The sequence below is a fragment of the Labrus mixtus genome, chromosome 21 (genome assembly GCF_963584025.1).
Source record: "Labrus mixtus chromosome 21, fLabMix1.1, whole genome shotgun sequence".
In the NCBI taxonomy this organism is placed as follows: Eukaryota; Metazoa; Chordata; class Actinopteri; order Labriformes; family Labridae; genus Labrus; species Labrus mixtus.
In genome coordinates, this window is record NC_083632.1 from 8,097,902 (window position 1) to 8,115,675 (window position 17,774).

At 39.5% G+C, this 17,774-nt stretch overlaps 1 protein-coding gene across 1 annotated transcript; it reads left to right on the forward strand.

Moving 5' to 3' along the window:
- Positions 1–385: 385 nt before the first annotated feature.
- Positions 386–16,556, forward strand: si:zfos-911d5.4 (uncharacterized). The gene is made up of 6 exons (XM_061028603.1): positions 386–538; positions 992–1,092; positions 2,022–2,170; positions 3,160–3,388; positions 3,776–3,996; positions 14,461–16,556. The coding sequence occupies exons 1-6, from the start codon at positions 420–422 to the stop codon at positions 14,626–14,628; spliced, it is 987 nt and encodes a 328-aa protein (XP_060884586.1). The 5' UTR covers positions 386–419; the 3' UTR covers positions 14,629–16,556.
- The last annotated feature ends 1,218 nt before the right edge of the window (positions 16,557–17,774 follow it).

Here is a 17,774-nt window from a genome sequence, read left to right on the forward strand (position 1 = left end):
CGGTACGTGTTGTTTTTGTTTCAGAGCTCGTTGGAGTTCGGCACAGCAGTGTTTTCTTTGCTCTTTGTTCTCTCAGCAGGGTCCCGAAGTTCAAGTTCAAGCTTTCAAGTGTTGTCAACAGAGCAAGCCAGGGGGAATTGGTTTTGCATTGCTTTGTAAGGGGTGTAGAGCATGGCAACAAGGCTTAAGCAATAGAAAAAAAATGTTTTTACATTACTTGAAACTAGAGTCACATGAAAAACTGTATTAAGCTATATTTGAAGGCTAGTAAGTTGGGTTTTCCTGGCAATATTTTGACAGTACATCAGTTTGTTTTGTAACTAGGCACACATCCTTCACCTACATTGTGTTTTCCGTCCCTTAATCAAACTACCCAGTTTGACATTGATGTGTTGTTCCTTTTTCAGTTCAGGACTAGAATGCCTCAGTTTGGAAACCTGTTAACCCAGTTACATCTCAACCCCCAACCTTCAGAAAGTGTTCATGGCCCAAGCCGGCATCAGACACCAACACTACCTGAGTTTGTAAAACATGTCAGGTATGTACTGTGTTGACTTAAAGCAAAATAATTCAACATGTCTAATTGTGAATGCACATTTAACTCTGTTTCCAGAGAGAGTTTACTCTTCTTTCAGTTGATTTCCCTTAAAAAGATCTGAAAATCACTGACGCCATCAAGCAAGCACCAAAAGGCAAACAAAGTTAGCAAATAGCAGGTGCTCGTAATGGAGAATTTAACACTCAAAGAGTGGAGCTAAAGGGGGAGTGTATACTTTTTTAATAGACAGAAGCACAACTCCCAAGGAATGTCATTGTAGCTTTTGTCTACGGTCCATCAACTGAAATGATCCAAGCATTCGTTTGATTATTTGTCCCTTTTTTGTTTCACATTTTACTGCCCCTAAGTAGCTCAAGTAAATGTGTGAACTTTTCAGTTCTTTGAATCAAAATTTAACCCGCTATTTTTTATTTCAATGTACTGACACTGTAGGAAACTCACCGGGCTGAGGAAGGAAGATGTTTACTGCAACTTGCGGTCCCCAGACCAGTTAAAAACCACCAGAGATGACATCAATATTGTTATTCTCACAGGTTAGTATCGAGAATGAAAGGGCATTTCATGATAAATCTGTGCAATGAATTGATACAATACTGGTATTGTCTTCAATATTATCATTGAGATGCAACTTCAATGTGTCGTTTTCAGGTCTTTCAAGCTGAATTACATTTGAGGGGCAGTGAAGTATTTTAATAGGCCTTTTGCGCAGCAGACATGTTGTCAAGTTTTACTATGAAGAGCATTGGGGCTTGGGTTGGGAATCGGAGGGTCACCGGTTCAAGTCCCGGCACGGACCATGTTCGGAAATTGGTCTGGTAGCTGGAGAGGTGCCAGTCCACTTACTGAGCACTGCCGAGGTGCCCTTGAGCAAGGCACCGAACCCCAAAAACTGCTCTTGAGCGCTCGCTGTGGGCAGCCCCCCTCACTCTGAGACCTCTCCATTAGTGCATGTCCATAGGATCCTGTTTGTGCATGTGTGTGTGTATTTCGGCCTATGTTTGTGTAGCATAAACAGAGTGTTAAACTGAATTTCCCCTCACAGGATTAATAAAGGATAAATTATTATTATTAGCATTATTATTATTATTAGTGTTCCTGTCTAACTGGCCGTCTTTTTTAAGAGTCCCGGTAGGCCACTACAGTTTCACAGTTCATCAACATGCACAATTCAAAGATCTGAGGCACCTAGATGGTATTAAACCAGCGTTCATTTTATTTATGACCATTGTGTTATTCTTGTATGGTATCCTTTTTGGATGCAGTTTTGTTTGAAAGTGATTTATCAATAGTTAAAACACATATTTCCACGTTAGTTGTTTTAAAATATCAGTATTTCTGAGCCCTAAACTTACTCCCATTCAGTTATTTTATTTGCAGTTCATTGTTGCATTTTATATGAATATGTTTAATATGAAAATAAACATGTTGTGAAGGGATTTTATGTTTTTTTGTTTTTGCATAGGCCAGGGAATCTTCTGCATAGATGTCAAACCCTGGAGAGGCGCAGTGTCCACTCAGAACCAAAACTGGCAACTGAAAGTAAAAGAAGAGGACCAAAACTTTACCAATACCTGCATTGAGCAGACTGAAGATCCCCTCAAAGCCATCATGGTAAAAAAAAAAAAATGTTGGAACACCAACTTGAAAACCTAAATGTCAAACTGTCTGCCACACTTGTGTCCAAGGTTTAATGCAATTGTCCAGCACATTGTTTTCACCCAAACTCCAGCTGGGTTAAGAGATTCTGAGTCACCAGAACAATTTATATGGAAATTTCAAACAATGCAGCAGGCTTCCTAAACTTCACAAGTGCTCGCTCTTCATTTGAAAGGGCGTCATTATTTTCCTGGGGTTGTGTGTGTGAGGGGTGTGTGTGAGGGGTGTGTGTGTGTGTGTGTGTGTGTGTGTGTGTGTGTGTGTGTGTGTGTGTGTGGGGGGGGGGGGGGGGGGGGGGGGTTAAAGCAAGCAGGTGCCTAAACACAGCTGTCACCTTATGTGCCTGTCTCTGTTTGGAGTCAGTCATTTCCATCTCTATACATGTTCATTTTGAACAGGGAGCTTGACAGAAGAGTCTAATGGCAAACATACTGAATGATTTAGTCTGCTTGAATTGGACATATTAACTTTAGTAATGCACAAACAGAACATACGGATAGAGCTGATCTTATATGAAGTTATATGAAGAAACTAAAGGACATAGTATGTGTCGACAGGCTCAATATGCAACACAACTTTTAAATACTGGGGAAATCTGGTTGATTTTATTATCAGCTGAATTGAACCCTCTCTAATAAGAAATGTTATGTAAACACAAGCAGCTGTACAAGATCATAACCTGAAACTTAAATTTGTCTAGTATTATTATTATTATTGACTCACTCAGCGACTTATCAAAGAAATGTCAACAAGATTTCAAAGCAGGTCATCAATATATTACCAGCTGTTTTGACTGTTTTTGATTCTCGATGGAACAGACATATGTTGATTAACCCAAACATTTAAAAACATTTTGACCCCGCCCTTTTCCCCTTACATTTTATTAACTGAATGATTGATCAGTAAGAACATAATCAATGTGTCCCCAACTGCTTCTCCCCTAGACCAAGACAGCTAACCTCTGTGCCCATTTAAAGAGGAGTGGAGTGTCCGTGCGCCAGAGTCTCTTCTTCCCCAGAGTCATCTTCCTCTCTCCAGACTGCGAGCTGGATGAGGAGCTGACGAAGAGGAGGGAGCTGGTCTCCCACAGCCAGATAGACAACTTTCTCCGATCTTTCAGGGAGGGTTACGTGGCCTGGATTTCAGACGCACTGACTCCCTCGTGGCTATCTGGTGAGCATGTCCTTAAAAGATTGACATACTGGTAATACCTTTTGAATTCAGCTAAGAGTCTAACTCGCTGAATGTCCTTTTAAGCACTCTATTCTCTTCTGATAAGAGGCCAAAACTTGTAAATAAGTCGGCAGGTGCAGACGGTTTGCTTCAGACTGTTTACCAAATTAGTTTGGTCTCTAAACAAGTATTTAAGTAAAATATTATCGAAAAGTTTTTTAGATTAAAAGGCTTTGAGGACCTGTCAATCTAATTTGATATGTATTAAATCTGTGTAATGAGGTATAATGAATTCAATCATTAAATATGATGAATTAAAAAGGCTTGTGACTAGAATGCTACAAGGTTTTTCTTATTGTTTTGGTCAATGTTTTCCTCGTCCTGCAGGTCATCTGTCGTACAGGCAGATGGAGTCAGTGCGAGAGGTCCTGAGGGGGGTGGGAACGTGGGATCTGGTGCGGCTGCACTGTGGCGAGCAGCTGAAAGGAGACTTTCAGGGCTGCCAGTACATCGCTCTGGACCGACAGGAGACAGACATGCTCGAGTTTTCCAGAGTCAAGACACTGTCCGCTGATTCGCTGTGGGCCCTGCTGGGACACGCTCCTCAGGTCAGTCCACTGCACAAGTCTTATAAGCCCCAAGGACTACAAGTAGGACTTACTGTATAAAAGAGCATGGAATGAAACAGAAGACCACTAGGTGGCAGTAGAACTTTATGACGGCCTCTCATAGTTTTCTGTCATACCTCCCTGAAAAAAAACAAAGATTTTATTCAGAATGAAGAGCATGAAAGCAATTTTCCAGTTGTTTTAAAACATTCAAGACCGTCTTTGATTAGATGATGTCATGATAGGTATGAATACACATCTTATTGGATAATTAGTATTTACATTTTTTCACAGCACAAAGGGAGATATTTTGTTTCAAAATATTCTCATGTCACAATCTATAGGCAACAGTAAATATGAATTTTCGCACCTGTACCGTCACTCCAGGGTGTTCTCTAAAATCATTTCTCTGCACACTTCGTTAGTAAATATCTTTACTCTCCAGTCTTCTATTGAGGTAAGTCATTTCGCCTACCAGTAAAGTACTCTTAGGCTCATTTAATTGAAAGCTAACACTGTCTAAAAAGTCTAGCTCATTCAGATTCAGATTGGTTGATGTTTTTGATTATTATTATTTTTTAAATTTCAAAGCAATGTATGACATTGGTCAATTAGTATCAGGTGTCTTTGAGATTGCATGAAGAAATAGTAACCTTCACTATAGAAGCTCGATCTGAGTGATTATGATATTTATTTACGGCACTATATATTTTGTTAAATTTTTAACCCAAAGCCTTTAAAAATTTAAAAATATGTGTTTGCTTCTTTGGTGGTGCTCCAGTCTTGCTTGTTGGATATATTTTTAAGTATCTGCAAATGACCGACAGACAAAGGTCAGAGCTCTAAAGGTCCAGTGAGTTTGGCCCCTGCTCAGCATCCATGACCGATTTCACACCCACCCTCAGCACCCAAACACTTTTCTGGGGGCTTTCCTTACAGACTCCACTCACGCCCCACCCCCCTCCCCGTCCTCCCCAAAAAACTTCCAGACTGTATTAACTCCCCCCCCCTCTCGCCTCCAGCTGCTGTGCATTTGATACATGACCCGACAATCATTAGGCAGACTCCAGCGACCCTTTTCTGGCCTGAGGGGACACACACACACACACACACACACACACACACACAAAATATATTATTTTCAAAGAATGTTTGTAAATGGCGGCAGTGCGAGGTGAACCTGCTTCGCTCAATACACAAAAAACACGACACAGGAAATATAGATTAAACATCTCTATGTTATATTGTCTGTTTGACCTCTCTTACATGATCTTCGACATGATCCAGCTACAATAAATAATCGGACATTATTATTTTTTTACAGTTAATTTAAGTATAAGTCCAAGAAATGTTCTCTCTGGGACTCCATCAATGGATCAGCCTCTCCATCTTCAGAAAAGAAAAAAGGAAAAAAAAGAAGATATTTGCTTGTGTGCAGCAGCTGTGAGGGGAGGCTCGGGGGATTTGCAAAGAAACCTGATAGCTCCCCGAGGCATATTTTCAGAGCCCAGAAATACTGCATGCTTTTGATTTGTTACTTGTAAACACACAGGGTAAAAGATCTGCGATATGACCCGACCGTTCACTCAGGCATCTGTTTGGGTTGAGAGGGGTGGCACCAGATGCACCCGCAAAGCCACCGCGGAGGCACTAGGTGTGTTTTCTGCCAGCTCAGTCGATTACTCTGCAGAGAATGGGATGTCTGCGTGCACCCAAAGTGGAGAATGATTGAGTAGAGTGGCTGTAATTTATTAATTATGGTCTATATTCTTAGACCACGGTTCTGGCTTCATTCAATTTGTATGGATTGAGGGGGTAATTATGTGTGTGTGTGTGTGTGTGTGTGTGCGCACGCGAGTAAGTGTGTGTTTGTGGGTGTTAGCGAGAGAGATCTATTCATGTCATGATATCAAGTGCAGGTTGCTCGTGTTGTTCATCCTCTTGTCGTGTCTTGTTCTAAAATTTGACAGTTTCATAAGGTCTTTGTGCCAGTTTCAATAACGTATTTATGCAGGAGGAGCAGAAATGGAGCCCCTGTGTTTCAGCATATAGAGAGTCTACTAATTGCATGGCTGAGAAACAACAATGGAGTTCCCTCGACTGTAACTTGACTACACAGCCCTGTCAGCTGATTAATAGAAGCGAAGAAAAAAAAACCTGCAAACTCGCCGACAACATCTCTGCAAACAAATATTCAGACCATAGATACGTCTTGTCTCTGACTGGCTACAGATTCCACACAGATTCGGCTTCTTTAATTTAACTCCATGCAGACATTCCTCTCTGTTGGCCATCTCCCAGGCTGCACGTGTCACAGGCCTTTAATGGACGAGGCTGGTACGCCCGGTGCTTTGCGCAGAAAAGGCAGAGAGGGGAGACATCAACCGCTTTGTGGTGGTAATGAAAGGAGGCACACAAAAGGGCAGGAGCGGGGCCATTTACAAAGCCTGCTAATTCTGCTGCCTAAATAGATAATAGGGGCAGCCACTGTGGCTTTTTGGCCTCTTTTTATGTTGAGAAGAAAGAATGAAGCAATTCAAAGAAAACACATGCAGGACCCATCACTTTTACTTCTAAATGATTTATCAAAACATGGCTGAATCCTCAAAATATGTGCACGTTATTGTGGCAAAGAAATAATTGGTATTAAAAATGTTTTTATGACCATGCAAGGCTACAAAGTCACAAAAAAATGCAGCTTATCAAACTTTTTGTACTGTAGAGTTTTCTGTCAGGCACATCCGGACTTCACTTCTGTGGACGGATGATTTCTGTTCTGTAGATTATAAAGTTTTCTGAGGAATCTCCCAGAAAGAAAGTTCTATTAGTTGCATTTTTCAACCAAAATGAAAATTGTGGGGGGAAATTACCAGGATGTTCAGATTTCTGTAATTGCAGCTTCGCTCTTGAAAAAGGAAACTGGAATTGGAAATAATTTGCTCCCAAGTGTGTGTAGGAAGCTACAGAGGAAAGCTAACCATGCAATTACAGACGAGAAGAGTGCTGCAGAATCACAAGTGTCAGTAATGAACTAGTGAAGACACCAGCACTTACACAGTGTAAGGCAATGATAAAAGCTGCCTTGTAATAGCGTGTGATTAAACTTGGTAAAAATCTATTTTTTCACTCGAGCACTAAGCCGCTGTGAAGAGTCCCGCGGAGAGATTTCTGCATCCCTCAATGTGAAGATGACTCAATGTGTTTCCTCCAAATTCATCACCCAGCATGCAATAGCAGTCACTGCTGAGGGCTCTTCACACCCTCTTTTGTTAATTTAGTTAAACATCAACCCGTAGAGTTCATGTTTTACACATTCCTACTTAACACAGGTGGAGATTGAGGTTCAGTACATTTGAATACATGTTTAAAAGAAAGCTCCAAGCCATTAATATTCAGTACATAATAATTCATTTGAATGTGAAATGAGCTATCAGACACCCCACGTAGGTTATACCCACAGTGATTATATATGTTGTATTGTACACTGCATACATTATATGAACAGCCAATACATTGAAGAGAAGATCCAGCACATATGGAATCAGCGAATAATCTTATTTTGCAATTGAGGTATTAAGATTGTACAACTGTATGTTCAAATTGACGATCAATTAAATCTGCTTTGTACTTTTCACTCTAAAATAAATCAATCTAGTGTCTTATTCTGTCAGTTTAATGTCCAATTTGAACTGTCTTGTATAGTTCACTTCACTCCTGCTTATTTCAGTTGTATATACCTCCTACTTTATTTGTATTTATTTTATTTTATTTTGTCCTACCTACTGCTACTTGTCTTGAGTTGCTGCAACACTCCAATAAAGTCTTATCTTATCTTTATTTATTTAAAAAAATGAGTGTTGATCATTTTGTTGAACGGTAATATAATTTGTTGTGCATACGCGTCTACATGATTTAAACGACGTGGTTTTGATGTCAAAGATGAGGATTCTGTGCTTTTTGTTACATTATTATTAGACTTAGTTTTCAGCTACAGCATTTTGATGACATCACTTTTGGCTCTGTGAAACTCTTTTTTTCTCTTTTTTTGGATTTGCTGATACTTTACTGCCATTATTACAGGTAATTAAGAAAAGAATGGGCTGATTAATCCTTGATTAAATGAATCATCAGTTGCAGCCATAATGATTTTTATCATATTGAAGCAATACGGCTCCACTAAAACCCAGTTACCGATCATATCCAGTTAGTGCCCAGCCTTTTACAATGGTATATTTTAGTCACAAATAAGATCATATACGCTTCAATTTAATACTTTTCCTATAAATTATTCTCTGACATCACCCAGCTTGGCATCTAACGCTGGATTTAGCGCCAAAAGGGAACTTTTCTTTGGTCGCAAGCCAAGATGTTAATTTTATCTCAGGGAAGCACGGCTATTTGTTTTTTAGGATACAGGATATTACAGTGATCCCCACAGTACAGGCAGAGAGATATGATCAATAGGGATTCATGAATAATGAAGAGGCCGAGTGGAGCAGAGACACTTAATTACAGTTTCAAAAGCTATTCTCGTTAATTGAGGAGAATAAAGGTGGTGAAGTGGACTCAACGGCAACATCAGGGTTTTTTTATATCCGACTCTTCCTTTTTAAATCTTGCAGCAGAGACTGCTAAAAACACCCGCAAGTGACTGGGTAATAATGTTCACTGATTTCTCAGTGATTGAGACTGTGTTTGACAGTTATCGTAATTTATATTGTGCGCTCTGTCCATTTCCTGTGACCACCTGTGAGCAGACTATCGTTCTTTTAATGTGAAGGCTAATATGCTGCATGTCCAGACAGTGCGTGTGCAGCAGATACAGTTTGTAATTGACAGCCCTGCCATCTGTTAAAGTTAGGTGAAATTGTGGATAAACTAGTTAACAGACACTTTGGCCCGTTGTCTGTTGTTTTGATAATCACCCTTAATAACGGGCGGCATCAATATGGTCTTTAAACCTGATTTGGGATTTAATGGAGTCAGATGGGGGCAGTCAGTGTATGCTCTGGGGGGTAATGCTGTTAGAGATGCTTGTAAAGAGCAAATTAAATCAGTCATAGATTGTGCCCTCTCAAATCAGCCAGACGACCAGACCCATTGAGGAGAAAAAAAGGAGGAGGGGGGTTCATATTTTAAACCTTGTGCAGAAAATGCACTTATGTGGATGCAAGTCCACACAGGGTGAATGGATGTAAATGGTTATTTGCAGAGTCTAATGGCTTCCTGTTAGCTGAGGCAGGTTGGTTAGAAGTAGAGATGTAGATATTCAGAATTTTACCAGTCATCGTTGAGGTTTCATAACTTTAGACAAACGTAGTTATAGACATAGGCAGTAATGTCACCGAGCCAGAGCCATAGTTAAGGCATGCTAATGGGTGGACAACATCTGGAAAACACGAGTATTTCATACAGGAAGTAATGGAGTCAGTCTGCAGACGAGCATATTTGTGAGTTGTTGCAGTTTAGTAGGGTCACTGAATATCATTCTACAAGTGTATAGTAACAGATAAATCAACATATAATCCTCCAAATAATTTAAGATATCCCTGCCTTGACTGCATTCTTTATAAACAATACAAATTTAGTACATCAGTTGGCTAAAACAATGTACTGAGAGTGGTTAGTCACATTTAAAACCTTTTATTGTCAGACCGCTATCAAGATATGGTAGCTTTATCTTACACTACACTATAATATGGTACGATATGATCTGATACAATTCTATTCACTTTATGGTAAATGGACTTGAGCTTGTTTATGATATATCAGAAACTGAGTGGGAGTTACTACTCTATTACACAGCAGGTCACACCTATCCTTTCACTCACTGATGGCAGAGGCTGCTATGTAAAGTGACCATCAGTATTATTTAATCCCATTCACACACATTCACACGTTGCCAAGCGAAGCCACAGGAGCAACTTGGGGTTAAGTGTCTTGCCCAAGGACGAATTGGCAAGAGCTGGGGATCGAACCCCCAACCTTCTGGTTGAGAGATGACTAATTCTGCCACTGATTCACAGCTACCCCTTTATTGTACCTTGGGGAAATGTTGTCTTTGACTCATTTCTTAGAGGTGACCATAAGTCATACATGAATTATCAAGACCGCTTTCTTTTTTGAAAATTATGAAACATTATTTGCATGTAGTCATTAAGTAACTTTTGTTAGTACAGGCAGAACTCAAAGTGCTGTTGTGTATGATTTGGCATAGTGGTTCAGTAAAAGTTGGTTTAACTTTTTTTTAATTTCCTTTGAATTTAAATATTTGTTCATAATCAGTTTTACAGTCCATCTTAAATGGAAATGTTTTCAGTTTTTGTAATATTTATTTTGCTGTAAAAAATTACAGTTAAAACATACAATAAACAAATCAAATGGTTGTTAAATCTAATCATATACGTTTTTAATTGCATAGCCAACTTCAAGAATTGCATATAATTAATTTACCAGCCAGAATGAGCAGGTTGTTGATTTATTTTGAGTGAGCCAAACCACACAGTGTTTACCTAATTGCCTTGTTGAACCCGGACGCAGCAACAGCAAACCTCTTTTTCCTCCGATTTAATCACATTTGGCTTGTTTACAAAGATGTTTGGTGCGTCTAAGGTGTGTTACTCTGTATTTCTCCCCGTGTGAGTGTCTACTGAGACACGGCGTGAAACAAAGAGCCTGCCGTCTGAAGCCGGTGTGGCGTTACGCTCACTCAGAGTTCACCTGAAACACTGCACCCATGGCTCCAGGTAACAGCCCCCTTCTGACTGATACCCCACCGGGATTCTTTGACTTTATCGGGGGGAAGAATCTGAACTTTGTGAATGGCAATATACACAGGTGGTGACACGTCCCTAGCCAATTATACAGATCCTCACATTAGTCACGTTTGTCAGACATGTTTGACTTTGAACTTCAAGTATTCACATTAACACAAAGACAATGGAATGAGTTTAGAAGTGAGCAAGTTAGTGAGTCATTTGGAAATGTCTGAATTATCATTACAACAAAAACAGCCATTAAAGTCCCTACAGGTAGCAGATAAGGAAACGAGTGAGATGGATATCAGATATTTGTAAGAAGTATGTTTTTTGAGAATGAGTCGGTGTCTTGAGTTTAAGAGGTTAAAAGGTCAACAGTGAACCAGAGGCAGAATTTATGACTATTAGCAGACGGTAAATAAGAAGCAGCGGAGTTTGTCTGGTTGAAATGTGAGTAGTGATGTCATTCACACGACTCCCCTGACACAGAAAGCGAGAGGCGGATCAGTGGTAGACACGGTTAGGTGAGCTCTCAGCCCTTTGTGTGACACCCAACCATAGCCCCAAGGGGTCCTGTCCTAGCCATTCAGTGTTACACGCACTCTCACACATGAAGACCCGTCTGTGCTTAGATTAGTCAAGATTGTCTTAAACTTGTAAACATTTCACAGTCCAGACATGAGATGTTATTTTAGTAACGTTTCACCCTTTTCATGTTTTGGTTTATCTAACCGGTAAGTGTAGGATGCAGATCACACTATTAATAACTTTTTGTTGTTTTATGTCAGTAGCTCTTGTACACTTTGTTCTTCTTCTGTAATTTAGATACAGTAGACACTTGCCTCAAGTGGTTAACAAGCAGTGACAGATCCTGTACCTGACAACACCTGGCAGGCGGGCTGTCTAGACTCCAGACCACACAGACCTCCATCTTTGAGTTTATGTTGGTAACAGTCACATAAATCCTCACTGTATTGCAAAACAAAACCTATATGTCTGTAGCAGTCAGGGAAACTTGTTTTAGTCCTTTTGGTGTATTGTGTGCTAGTTTTCCTTTCGCACAATGTTGGCTGCTTTGTTCTGACCTTCATTGAGAACAATGTTTATATATATATATATATGACACATAAGGTTTTAAGTGTATAGCCTCTATGACACTCTCTCATTGGAATTCTTAGCTCCCATTTATTCCACGGGTTTCAATTGAAACAAAAAATAATAATAATAATTTAAGCATGCAAAAGATTTATTTCAGATTTTCATTTTTAATCACTGGTTCTATAGAATTGTAGAAGACAGTTAGCAGTACTAAAAGTTATTGCAGTTTACACATTTGTGCAAAACGTAACCCTTACATGACGGCCCACATGTCGCAGTGACATCAGAATGAGATGTCATATGTCAGCTCAAGGTCACGCCAGTTCTGTGCCAATTGGATGATTATACAGGAATAGTATCAGTTTGAGAGGCTTTTGTCATCAATTTAGGATGATTACTTATGGGGAAAAAAGTGCAATACTTTAAAAATGTAATATCTGACTACAGACCTGGATCTAGATGCAGGTTTCTGAGCATTTTTCATGATAGAGATTTGTGTAGTCTTGATGAAGGTTGTTGCTTTTTGGATGCTTTTCAACATACAGGATATGTTGTGTTTCAAAGCATTCTGTGCCTCTCTTGTTCTATGAAATAACTTTTTTTTCCCCCTCTTTGTGGTAAAAAACACTAGATAGAAATGACTGAGCAGATTCAGTTTTGTGTGTGAGTCTCTGCGGCGCCCCAAAGATGGAAGTACTCATCTCTAGCTCCATTAAATTAGTTAATTGTTGATTACTAACTATTATATTTGGCACTGATTTGTTAGAATAATCCTCTCTGATGTCTTTGTGTTGGATTTTTTTGCATCTCTCTGCCACCAGCTGTCATGAAGCTATTTTTTCATGCATCCCAAATTAATAGACACTCATTCTGAAGTGTCTGATGCTATTGTAATACAAGCCATGTGGCATTCGGCCAAGGCTGCAATATAAGACACAATTGTTGCAGGTTTTTTTTTTTTTTTCTCCCTGTTTAATGCACAGTAATAAGTAAGTAAATGGAGGAAAGATGTGTGTCTGAAATCGCAGAGGCCTTTGTTGCAGATAATTAGGTTAGCAGCGAGAGCGTGCAGGTGCTGAGGGTGTGCTGTGCGCTCGTGTTGTGTTATCGACTTGCTCATATTCGCAGGCTGTCAGGGGTGTCGCACTTCCCATCAGCCCCAAAGCTCACCAACCTCTTCACTATTAAAATGATCACTTTCAATAGCAGACAAAGGAAAGAGGGAACATATCTAGTGCAGGGTATTTTCCCCACCTCTAATGCTTATCTGCCTTTTGATGTCGGCGTAATAAAAGGCCTATTGGGCTTCCACAATGACCTGCAAAATGGACAAGAGCCGATATACTGGGCTCTGACTGTCGCTACCATTAACTAAAAGGCCCAGACATTATGGAGAGACAGGGATGAAAGAACACGGGAAAAAAAATAATAATTGAAAAATTGCCTAATGCTAAAGTGAAAGAAAATGGAACTGTGAAAAGGCACTGTAATATTCTGTTATCCCCTGTAAATGCAGCCAAACAAGAGATGCAGCCCGGCATTCTTTTTGAAATGGATGTGGTTCAATTACCTGCATGTCTAAATCTAGTTAAGGCTCCCATTGTCGGGCTCAAACATAACAGGCCGTTTTGATGCAGTGTTAAAGCGTATTATGCCCTACAACCTACATAAAATCAAGAGAGGGATGACTCCATTCAAGATGTGGAGAGGAATTAAAACAGCTCACATTGAAAAACAAGGTTAATTTAATATTTATTCGGATTCAGACCGCCGTTTGGATCACTGTCGAACAAAGAGTGGCACAGTGTCTGTGTGGTGAAAGAAAATTGTCATTTCTGTTGACGTGGGGATGAACCAAAATGGCATGATCTACCAGAGAGAATAACTGATTGAATGATCAGCTGATATACGGAAAATTAATCTGCTGTTTTGTTTTTCACTGAAGTCATTTTTCTTGCTAAATTCCACATGAACATGTTGGGGTTTGCCTGTGTATGGGACAACACAATCAACCTAGAGCTTTTGCTATTATTCAGCTTTAAATTACTAATCCGATTAATGTCTAATCATCTTTATCTGTATCCCTACACGCTGATTTTGGTGATTGTCACATAAAATGGTGCTACATATAGGCTTCCAAGTAAAAAAAAAAAAAGGGCTACATTTACATGGTGAATGTTTCAGAGGTTTGGGTGATGTAGTTGTTGTTTCTGCTCAATTTGAACAGCTTAATTTCTATATGAAGGCAAACAAAATGGCATTGTATGTTAAATCAAAACCATCTTTTATCAAATCCTTATTTTCTGGCTTCATGTTGAACCACAAGTTGAACGTAAATTTTTACAGTATTTGACCTGTAGAATCTAAATCAACTCTCTTGCAACAGGTTGGAAACAATAAATCAATACTGATCCTTCAGTCCAGAAGCCCACAGTCTCAGAAATGGCTTTCACATGTAGATGTCAGAGGACTATGTCAGGGTCAAGATCCCAACAGTAGTACTAAAGTATTAAATATTCAAGAACAGCACCTGAATTTTAAGCCACTCTGACTTGTCTGCCTTCATAATGTGTACCCTCTGTTTCCGTCTCTCCGTCCCTCTCTACAGGTAACAGTTAAAATGTACAAGCGAGGCTCTCAGGGCTGGCTCGGTAAATCCCTCAACGCCACTACCACCATCCCGTCCAACACCACTGTGATCTTCAGGGTCTGTGGGGAGGAAACGGATGCCAAAATCCCAGCAAGCACTATTCACAGCATCACACTGAGCATATGACAGTTTGTAAAAGTCGAAACAGAGAGGAAAGCCATCACAACACGTGTAACATTTTCATGATGCAATTGGAAACCATGTGTTTGAAAATGAAACAATCTCCATTATTTGAATGATCTATTGTATCAACAGGTACTGGAGCTTTAAGAAAAACAACATCTTCAGTTATATATATTTTTTTTAACTTAAAGCTGCAATGAGTGATAGAGAAAGCAGCTATCATCAATTCAAATTCACAACTTTACAATTACAGATGTTTCTTTTCCTTATGTCATCTCATTAAGAAGAAATAGTTACGTTTAAGTCAAAGTCATCTTTATTGTCAATTTTTTCCACATGTGCTGGACATACAGAAAAATCGAAAAAACGTTTCTCTCCGAACGAAAAAGAAAATACCAAATATAAGGATAAAAAAAAAAAGCAGATACATCTTGATGTCTTACAGACAGAGAACAACGGAGGTGAGACTTTTTAAATTGCACATATCCAAAGTTGCAAATGTATTTATGTAATTTAGATAGTGTGCAGGAGTTTGGCTGCAATTTTTTGGTAATTGAAAATAACAAATTACCCAATATTGGGTAGAATTTAAAATTTTGTTACCATGGTATTACTATAATTGTAATTTTACTTGTAATGAATTCAAGTATAAAATGTTATCATGACAATTCTAATGCAGATACAAACAAAACAAAGCTAACCCATTTCAAACCAAGTGCCTTTTACTATGCACTGTTTGTATTTGTTTTAATGTACTAACAATTTAACTGGTTAATATCTAACATTTTCTAAATCCCCTGATTCTGTGATCCTCAGTGGCAATATTATGTTAACGATGATGCTTCCACACAATTAGCCTGATTAACTTTCTCTTGTTTTGAATTTCTAGAGCTGGCCCACACTTTCCACCAGCCATTAATGAATCATTATGTAAGCTGATTGTGCCACATCAGTTCAGGCTTCAAGTGTTTAAATGTGCTAATTGTGGCGGTTAAAAACTGGCGTCCTCTAATACAACAAGTTAGCGTGTGTACGGGTTAAACGGGCAGTGATTTACAGTCTGTTTAGACGGTGTAACTGTAAGGTGCTTTATTAATATGCTCCACTGCACAGAGGAGATGATAACATATTCAAGAGTGCAGGGGCGCAGCCAGCAGCACCATTCATAACTGAGTCACTTTCCATCAGTTACCAGGCTCACACTGCTGCGCTAACAGCTAGCAATTGTGTTTGCTGTGCCTGGTAGTGAGCCAAATGAAGTTATTTCCATTAAGATATCAGTGCCTTTAGCTAATGCAATAGAAGGAGCTCTCTGTGTCGATGGTATCTTTTCACATGGCATCCCTCTACCTGAAACATCATTACACTGTACTCTAGCTCCTCACTTTTTCAAATGTCTGTTTTACTGTTTCACCTGAGGGGGGGGGGGGGGGGGGGTTCTTCAAACAGGGCTGTGTTGGTTACAATTGTTGGTGCAGATTTTTTAGACTTTTGGTTTACAGACAGCATTGCTTGAATTTACAAGTGTTTTGACAAATGTATTGTCTTTGCATATTTAAAATAAATTCTAAAGGGTCGTCAGGAACTACTTTCTCCACAACACTTGATGATGTCACACAATCTTGTCGTTAGAAGTTTTTACTTGGGAAGTTTCTCTTTGTACTCTGGATGGTTGCGCACAGGTTATACTGTAGTTTTATGAAGTGTTAATGAGTATTTTGTATTTCTGTTTTTTTTTTTGTGTTTGTTTTTAAACCTTAAGCACTTTCAGCATCAAGCCATCTTAAAAAGCATCATGTTAACCAAAAACTTCCGATGATTGATTTCAGCATGATTGTTAATTGATTGGTGTGTGTTTTTATTTCATGTTTTTTATGTTTACATGCATTTGTACCAGTTTGTCTCAAAATAAACAGATTTGATAATGTAAAGCTTCTCATTGTAATTCATATATTTCGGGGGACACAGTGGCCCCTCCTTATTTCCTCCACATCCTCATAATGCAAATACTTAAAGTTATTAGTCTCCACTTTCTTCAAAGCTTCATTTAGGAGATGGAGGGCTTCCATCGACGGCTCTCTCTGCCCTTTGAAAGCATGTAGCACATCTCCAGCAAGGTAAAAGAGTGGATATTAGGAATGGATGAGTGGCCACAGGGACAATGTGAGCTCTGTTGGAGCAGCGTGGAGGCGAGAGGGAGGGGAAGCAGAGCGGAAACGCACATGGAGATCAGACCAGAACATCGTGTGACAAGGTAACAAGGTAAACTAATCCCGGCTGCAATTCCTCTGGAAAGTGAATCAATGAGGGCTCTGTGAAAATGGAAATCCTCCCGGATATCGAGTCAATGCGGATCCATAGCACAATAGAATCAGCTGTGAATATGTATTTGTTTTGTGTAGCAATAAACAAATGCATCATGAAACAGATACATCAAGGTGTTCTGGAAGTGAGATGATTAGACAAATAGAAAATCTCGCCGAGCCAAAATGTCCAGGAAGTGAAACTAAACGTTTTGACCTTGCAGTGAGCCTGGACAAGCAGAACACAGTGAAGCAGCCATCGCCATCAAGCGGGAAATCCTGCACAACAACAGCACTGTTTTCATTGTGGGTCATTACTCGAGGATATTTTCCCTCTAGAAATGTTTGAAACACTGACTCTCAACAAGACGAGTGCAGATACTAAGTTCAACAGCCAAATTGTGGTGATAAACAAACACAATAATAAGCTCGCCGTGATACAGTGAACCTCCAATCTTCTGTTGTTTTGCCCCTTCAGCTTGACGAGCTCAAAGGCTCTGATCACTCTGAGGTCAACGCGCTCCTAACTGCGATACTTTCTGAGATGCTAGCCTGTTTCATTCCTGAGGGCCCTAGAGATGAGATTGTGTTGCACTGAGAGTCTAACCCAAAGTGAAAAGCTGGGATTACTGTAAGTGGTAAAACAGTTAAGGGGGACTCTGACCGTCTCCACATAAACACAACCATAACAACCTGAAGCGGTCTATGCATTAATAAGGAGTTTTCAGTCCTAAACATACAGCAGCTATTCTGGCTGCACATGTCTAGGTTAAATCATATTTATTCTAAATAGAGTTGTTGTTTTTTTTAACCTATTAGCAAAATATTGAAAAAGTTTTTTTCTCT

Excerpts from the sequence above, each read along its gene's own strand:
- si:zfos-911d5.4 (XM_061028603.1), top strand. The coding sequence starts at position 420 with ATGCCTCAGTTTGGAAACCTGTTAACCCAGTTACATCTCAACCCCCAA. Across the intron at positions 1,093-2,021 it reads CAATATTGTTATTCTCACAG|GCCAGGGAATCTTCTGCATA; the intron begins GTTAGTATCGAG and ends GTTTTTGCATAG. Across the intron at positions 2,171-3,159 it reads ATCCCCTCAAAGCCATCATG|ACCAAGACAGCTAACCTCTG; the intron begins GTAAAAAAAAAA and ends CTTCTCCCCTAG.